The 8,185-nt window shown below is 54.0% G+C and overlaps 1 protein-coding gene across 1 annotated transcript; it reads right to left on the reverse strand.

Moving 5' to 3' along the window:
• Positions 1-796: 796 nt before the first annotated feature.
• LOC122547576 (gamma-aminobutyric acid type B receptor subunit 1-like) lies at positions 797-7,936 on the reverse strand (the record flags this gene model as incomplete). The annotated part of the gene is made up of 3 exons (XM_043686187.1): positions 7,664-7,936; positions 2,995-3,124; positions 797-1,004 (listed from the first exon to the last, which is right to left on the reverse strand). Coding segments are annotated over exons 1-3 (410 nt in total), but the record flags the coding sequence as incomplete, so codon positions are not given.
• Positions 7,937-8,185: the final 249 nt, after the last annotated feature.

Below are 8,185 nucleotides of genomic sequence, written 5' to 3' on the forward strand. Positions count from 1 at the left end.
CAGTGTCTGACCCACTGTCCGACCCAGCCCCAGAGGGAGGGGGGAAAGGACAGTGTCTGACCCACTGTCCCACCCAGTTCCAGAGGGAGAGGGGGAAAGGACAGTGTCTGACCCACTGTCCCACTCAGTTCCAGAGGGAGAGGGAGAAAAGACAGTGTCTGACCCACTGTCCGACCCAGCCCCAGAGGGAGGGGGGAAAGGACAGTGTCTGACCCACTGTCCCACCCAGCTCCAGAGGGAGAGGGGGAAAGGACAGTGTCTGACCCACTTTCCCACCCAGTTCCAGAGGGAGGTGGGAAAGGACAGTGTCTGGCCCACTATCCCACACAGTTCCAGAAGGAGAGGGGGAAAGGATAGTGTCTGACCCACTGTCCCACCCAGCTCCAGAGGGAGAGGGGGAAAGGACAGTGTCTGACCCACTGTCCCACCCAGTTCCAGAGGGAGAGGGGGAAAGGACAGTGTCTGACCCACTGTCCCACCCAGTTCCAGAGGGAGAGGGGGAAAGGACAGTGGATGACCCACTGTCCCACCCAGTTCCAGAGGGAGAGGGGGAAAGGACAGTGTCTGGCCCACTATCCCACCCAGTCCCAGAGGGAGGGGGGGAAAGGACAGTGTCTGGCCCACTGTCCCACCCAGTTCCAGAGGGAGAGGGGGAAAGGATAGTGTCTGACCCACTGTCCCATCCAGTCCCAGAGGGAGGGGGGAAAGGACAGTGTCTGGCCCACTATCCCACCCAGTTCCAGTCGGGGTGAAGGGGGATAACATTGCTCGGAGTGACCCTCCGTCCCTCTCTCACTTACGGCAGCGGCTGCGTTTGTCCATCTCTGTCCACATGCCATTGGCCAGGCACTTGCGGACCCGGGGCCCATCCAGCTCTCGGTTGACCCTGCAGACGAACTCGATCTCGTAGGCCACGGGAAGGATCTCAATGGAATGGATCTGCTCCTGGGTCAGCCCCGGGTAACGGATCCCGCCGTCCGGGGGCGGCCTGATCTTCCGGCATCCTGGAATCACGGGGGGGTGGGGTGGGGCGGGGAGACAGAGAAGAAACAGGAACGTCACGCTGACAGAACGGGAGGCCCAAGCACCAGCCTCTACCTCGGGGGGGAACTGAACGGCATGGGGACCCCTCACCCATGCTGCAGCCACCACCTCACCTCTACCTCCCAGTCCAAATACTGCCCTCTCTTTACACTGCACTGACCAAACAGGCCATTCGGCCCTTCGTGCCCTGATACCCAAAAGCCCGCTGAGCCTTGACTCAGACTGTGAAGCGCCCAGGAGCAGGAGTAGGCCATTCGGCCCAGTTGGTCAACGATGTTATAGAATTCCCTACCATGTGGAAGCTCAGCCCATTGTGTCTGCACCGACCCTCCCACTGCGTACCTCATCCCAAACAGAACCCATCCTGTCCCTGTAACCCTGCATTTCCCATGGCTAACCAACTTAGCCTGAACATCCCTGAACTCTACGGGACAATTTAGCATGACCAATCCACCCTAACCTGCACATCTTTGTACTGTGGGAGGAAACTGCAGCACCCGGAGGAAACCCACACAGACACGGGGAGAATGTGCAAACCCCACACAGACAGTCGCTCCAAGGCTGGAATCGAACCCAGCTCCCTAGCGACGTGAGGCAGCGGTGCTAACCACTGAGCCACCATGCCGCCCTGACTGATCCGATCATTCTCAATTCCACCTTCCTTCCTTTTCCCGGTGATCCTTTGTGTCTCAGGATCACAGAATTCTTGATGGTGCAGAAACAGGCCGTTTGGCCCACATGTGCCTGTGCCAGTTCTAGCCCCTGGTGCCAATCTCCTGCCATTTCCCCGAGTCCCTGCCCACCCATTCCTATCCGATTAGCCATCCAGTGATTCGATGCCTCAACTGATCTCGCTCCCACCACATTTCCACTTCGACATCCCACACCCTGACCCCTTGCTGCTTGAAAGAGCTTTCTTTCTCACATCCCCACCTCCCCCCCCCACCCACTCTTCCTCTGCACCGTTCCTCCTGCTAACCCTTCCCTTTGGACAGCCTCTGCTCTGGAAGTACTGATTTGCCTCCGGATTCGCAGTCTGTTTCAGAGGGACGGTCTCCGCGTGACCAAATCCACCCGCCGAGAACCTGACTAATCTCAAAACTGTGCCCCACTCCTCCGGCTTCCTCCTGTGCCCCACTCCCCCGTCCCACCCTGTCCCACCAACCCCAAACAGAGGCAATCCTTCTCTCCCTCTCTACCCGAGTCCTACAGCACAGAAACAGACCCTTCGGTCCAACCAGTCCATGCCGGCCATAATCCAGAAAACTAAACTAGTCCCACCCGCCTGCTCCTGGCCCATATCGCTCCAACACCACCCCATTCATGTACGTATCCAAATGTCTTTTAAACGCTGTAACCGTACCCGCATCCACCACTTCCTCTGGCAGTTCATTCCACACGCCAACCACCCTCTGTGTAAAAAAGTTGCCCCTCATGTCCTTTATTAAATCTTCCACCTCTCACCTTAAAAATACGCCCCACGGTTTTGAACTCCCCCGCCCAAGGGAAAAACCCCTTGTCACTCACCTCATCTACGCCCCTCATGATTTTATAACCTTCAATAAGGTCGACCTCCGACGCTCCAGGGGAAAAAAAAAGTCCCCGTCTTTCCAGCTTACTTGTTTCTTTAATCTCAAACCCTCCATTCCCAGCAACATTACTGGCAAATATTTTCTGAACCCTGTGCAGTTTGATAGTGTCCTTCCTGTAACAGGGTGACCAGAACTGGACACGGTGCTCCAGAAGAGGCCTCACCAATGTCCTGTACAACCCCAACATGGCGTCCCAACTCCTGTACCCAATGGTCTGAGCAAAGAAGGCATGAATGCTAAACGCCTTCTTCACCACCCTGTCTACATGTGACGCAAATTTAAGCCCCTGAGCTCATCTCAACCCTTCATTTTCCATCACTGTTCGAGTCAATGAATGGAAGGCGCCAGTGTCTTTTACCTTTGGTGACGTTCCGAGTTGCCGAGACCAAGCTGGATGGGATCAGCACGGCGAAAAGCAGGATCCAGGCTTCCATCCTGGAGACAGCGAGAGAGAGAGGACGGGGTGTGGGGGGGAAGGGAGAGTCAATCTGCAAAACGACAACAGAGAGGGAAACGTGGGGGGGTGGGGGGAAGCAGAAGAGGACAAAGGGTCAACAGCCAAGTGAGAAAGCCCCACCGTGTACTGTCCCCAGAGCCAAGGCCCGTCCCGAACGCCCTCGCACCTCCCCGGTCTGGCGGGGTCTCCCCACTAATCCCAATCGGAACGCCGAACGAAGGGGTGGAAGTGACCTTGCCCTTCGGCGGGAGCTGAACCCCAGACCACAATCCCAATCTCCTTCCCTCAGCATTCCAAAGCCTGGTGGTGACGATGGAAGAGTCGCCCAAGTCAATGTTCTGAGAGTTCGAATCCCATCCCGACAACTGGTTGGGATTTAGGATCAGTGAATGGATCTGGAACTGAGAGCTACTCTCAGTGATGGGGGCCTTGACAACTTTCACCGCTGGTTGTGAAAACCCACCCGGTTCATTAAGGCCCTGTCAGGGAAGGAAGTCTGCTGTCCATACCTGGCGTGGTACACACGTGACTCCAGACCCGCGTCAACATGTCTTACTCTTAACTGCCCTTTGAAAGGGCCTTCAGCAAGCCATTCAGTTCAAGGGCAATTAGGGCAGGGTAGAGCAGGCGCAGTGGCTCAGTGGTTAACACTGCGCCAGGGACCTGGGTTCGATCCCAGCCTCAGGCAACTGTCTGTGTGGAGTTTGCACATTCTCCCCGTGTCTGCGTGGGTTTCCTCCGGGTGCTCTGGTTTCCTCCCATAGTCCAATGATGAGCAGGTTTAGGGTGGATTGGCCCATGCTAAATTGCCCCATAGTGTTCAGGGATGTGCAGGCTAGGTGGGTTAGCCATGCAGAAATGAGGGGCTAGAGGGACTGGGTGTGGGATGCTCTTCAGAGGGTGAGTGTAGACCCGACGGGCTGAATGGCCTGCTTCCACACTGTAGGGAATCTATGAGTCCGTGAGAAAGCCGGCAGCGCCCATATCTCAGGGAAGAATGATGGGTTAAAGTGCCATTCCCGGGATAACCCCCGCATAACAAGTACAGGGCCTGTCTAAGACACGGCCTCATAGACTGCCTCAGACCACCTCCGCTCCTCCTTAATAGCACATCCCTCCCGAACTCTTGCAGAAGCTACAACAGGGCAATCCTGAATATGACACCTTGGAGAGAGATATACCAGGACGAAACAGAGCTGCACAGGGCGAGTTACAAAGAGGCTAAGCGGACTGTGGTGCCTGACACTCATCAGGCTGAGGACTGGTCTGACCGCAACTTTTAAGACATTAAGGTAAAGCAGATGGAATCAGTTCAATTCACACTTCACTGTCCATTGTGAAAGTGGTTTCTGGCGCATTGCTGGTCAATTAGGAACCTCGTAAGAATGAACAATTAGCAACGATACAGATACATCACATCCGTCTCTGAGACGCACGCATTGAAAATCAATTTTAGCAAACGTTACAATATTACTTGAGGCAATAAAGCCATCAAATTCATGTGAATCACAACAACGTTCCTCATTAGCTCCGGTCATCCCGAGAACAGCAGACCTGCTTCCCCCATCATCATCAGACCATCCAACCATCCGCGTCACCAGAATTTATAACGAATATCTACACAGGTGTATAGTGCGTGCTTCCCCGATGGGGCTGTCGAGAACGAGAGGTCATGGTTTTAGGCCAAGGGGTGCAAGAGGCAAAACCGAGAAGGGGAGAAATCGCTTCTCTCAAAGGGTCATGAATCTGTGGAATTCACGGCCTACAGAGCGCGCTGGGTATGGGGGCGCTGAATAAAACCTGGGTGCTGCCTGGGGCTGGGAGAGTTTTAGGTTGGGGTTAGACTGGGGCTGTTTCCCTGAGACCAGAGGAGACCGAGACGGGACATGATTGAGAAGTCTATCACGATGAGGGACACAGATAAGGCAGACAGGAAGAAATCTCTCACCTTGGTGGAGAGATCACTGACCAGGGGACGCAGATTTAAGGGGCAGGAGGTTTAGAGGGAATGTGAGGAAACCCTTCCTCGCCCAGAGGGTGACGGGATTCAGGAACTCATGGGAAGAGGCAGAAGCCCTCATAACATTGAAGCAGATGTGCACTTGCAATGCCAGAGCCATGTCCAGGATAAAGGGATTAGAACAGTCAGGTGGTGGTTTTTGACTGACGCAGAATCAATGGGAGTGCCGCACTGTCAGAGGGTCAGTACTGAAGCAGTACCGCTCTGTCAGAGGGTCAGTCCAGAGGGAGTGCAGCACTGCCAGAGGGTCAGTACTGAGGGAGTGCTGCACTGTCAGAGGGTCAGTGCTGAGGGAGTGCCGCACTGTCAGAGGGTCAGTACTGAGGGAGTGCAGCACTGCCAGAGGGTCAGTACTGAGGGAGTGCCGCACTGTCAGAGCGTCAGTACTGAGGGAGTGCCACACTGTCAGAGGGTCAGTACTGAGGGAGTGCCGCATTGTCAGAGGGTCTGCACTGAGGGAGTGCCGCACTGTCAGAGGGTCAGTAGAGGGAGTGTCGCACTGTCAGAGGGTCAGTGCTGAGGGAGTGCCGCATTGTCAGTCTCTCAGTGCTGAGGGAGTGCCACACTGTCAGAGGGTCAGTACTGAGAGAGTGCCTTACTGTCAGAGGGTCAGTACTGAGGGAGTGCCTTACTGTCAGAGGGTCAGTACTGAGGGAGTGCCACACTGTCAGAGGGTCAGTACTGAGGGAGTGCCTTACTGTTAGAGGGTCAGTACTGAGGGAATGCGCACTGTCAGAGGGTCAGTACTGGGGGAGTGCCGCACTGCAGAGGGTCAGTACTGAGGGAGTGCTGCACTGTCGGAGGGTCAGTACTGAGGGGAGTGCAGCACTGTCAGCGGTGCTATCTTTCCAGAGCGAATGAATGATGGCCCTCTGCATAAACTAACCTAAAATACCCCGTGTCTCTATTTCCACCAAGCGCCGATAAATTGTCCATATTACCCCTCAACCACGATCACTGAAATGCATTGGTGTTGCGGGATCTTGCTGTGTACATTGTGCGATGTGTCTTACTCCAGAAGACGTTTGTAAGTAGTTCATTGACTGTTAAAGAGTTTGCGATGTCCAGTGTTGGTGAAAGTTGCAATACAAGTGCCAATATCCTTTTCCCCTCATCCACCTGTGGGAGGTGAATGTCACTGGCTGGGGCCAACATGTATTGCCTGTTCCTCCTCCACCATCTAAACAAGGACGCGTGCAAACTGGAACATGAACACCTCTTTCTCCACTTCAGCAGTCTCAAAACACACAGCCTCCACACTGAATTCACCAGTTTCCAATGTCCCCGCCACCCCATCCCAGATCCAACCCTCCGACTCAGCTCCGCCCTCTTGACCTGTCCTACCTGTCCGTCTTCCTTCCCAACTATCCGCGCTACCCTTGCCACTGACCTATCACCGTCACCTCCTACCTCTGTCCATTTATCACCACCCCAACTACCTTTCCCCCAGTCCCACACCCCTCCCCGCTATTTATTTCCCAGCCCCCTTCCCCTTCCCCAGTCCTGATGAAGGGTCAAGCCCGAAACGTTGACTCTCCTGCTCCTCGGATTTTCCCAGCACCGCAGTTTATCCACCTGACATCTCCAGCATTTGCAGTCCTCACTATCTCCTGTCCTTAGTTTCCCCTTGAGAAGGTGGTGGTGAGCTGCCTTCTTGAACTGCTGCAAGTCCACGTGCTGTGGGTTGGCCCTGAGGGCCAGAATTCCAGGATTTTGACCCAGCAACAGTGAAGGAACAGTGAGATATTTCCAAGTCGGGATGGTGGGTTGCTTGGAGTGGACGGTGTTCCCGTGTATCTGAATCACAAGGTGGTACAAATGGGCCCTGCTCCAGCAGTTTCAGCACCAGGGTTCTGGCCAACACCCTACGTGCTGCATGGAGAGAGGGTACACAAATTAGGAATAGGATGAGGCCACTCAGCCCCTTGATACTACTCTACCACTCAACAAGATCTTGGCTGTTCTGATTATGCCATACTCCTGCCTAACTCTGTGAATAGAAACATTGAAGATAGCAGCAGGAGGCGGCCATTCGGCCCTTTGAGCCTGCTCCGCCCATTCATCAGAGTCATGGCTGACCATCCAACTCAATAACCTAATCCTGCTTTCTCCCCATAACCTTTGATCCCATTCACCCTCCCGGGTGCTATACCTAGCCACCTCTTGAATGCATTCAATGTTTTGGCATCGACTCCTTCCTGTGGTAATGAACCCCACAGGCCCACTGCTCTCTGGGTGAGGAACTGTCTCCTCATCTCGGTCAATATCTGGTCGGCATGGCCGGGTTGGAACGAAGGGTCTGTTTCCAAGCTGTACATCTCTATGACTCTGTCCTAAACGGTCCACCCGAATCCTCAGAATGTGACCCCTGGTTCTGGACGCACTCACCATCAGGAACATCCTCCCCGCATCTACCCTGTCTAGTCCTGTTAGAATCTTATAAATTTCAAAGTTTGGGCGAAGATTTGTAGCTCGAGTGAATCTCCACTACCCACCCCCACACCCACCCCTCTCCTCACTCGTCTGAACTCCAGCGAAAACAATCCTAACCTCGTCAATCTCTCCTCGTACGTCAGTCCCAGCGTCCCCGGAATCAGCCTGGGAAAACTTCACTACACTCATTCCCCTTGCTTATCCAGCCAACTCGGCCTTGCAAACACTCCGTTTCTACTTGCGTTTGAGGAGAGTTCCGAAGACTCACAACCCTCTGGGAGACAAGTTGGTGACTCGCCTGTGTCCTGGGAGCGCGCAGGTCCAGGCAGTGTTTAGCTCTTAGATCAATATTGAATTGATCGGAATTGAATGAGCTTTATTGTCACGTGTACTCACATGAATACAGTGAAAAGTGTACACATCCGCCACTTACAGTGCCACCTTAGGTGCCAAGGCAGCTAGGCACAGATTCTTGAGTACAAATTCTGAGGACAAAACGATAGAAAAACAAAGAAATGTAAGAAGTCCAGCATTACAGACCTTCAAAAGTACAAAATCATAGTAATAAATCATCGTACTAATCCCTCAGGGAAGGCGGTGACCGAGTGGTATTATCGCTCGACTATTAACCCAGAATAA

Source organism: Chiloscyllium plagiosum, unplaced genomic scaffold (genome assembly GCF_004010195.1).
Source record: "Chiloscyllium plagiosum isolate BGI_BamShark_2017 unplaced genomic scaffold, ASM401019v2 scaf_11653, whole genome shotgun sequence".
Taxonomy (NCBI): domain Eukaryota; kingdom Metazoa; phylum Chordata; class Chondrichthyes; order Orectolobiformes; family Hemiscylliidae; genus Chiloscyllium; species Chiloscyllium plagiosum.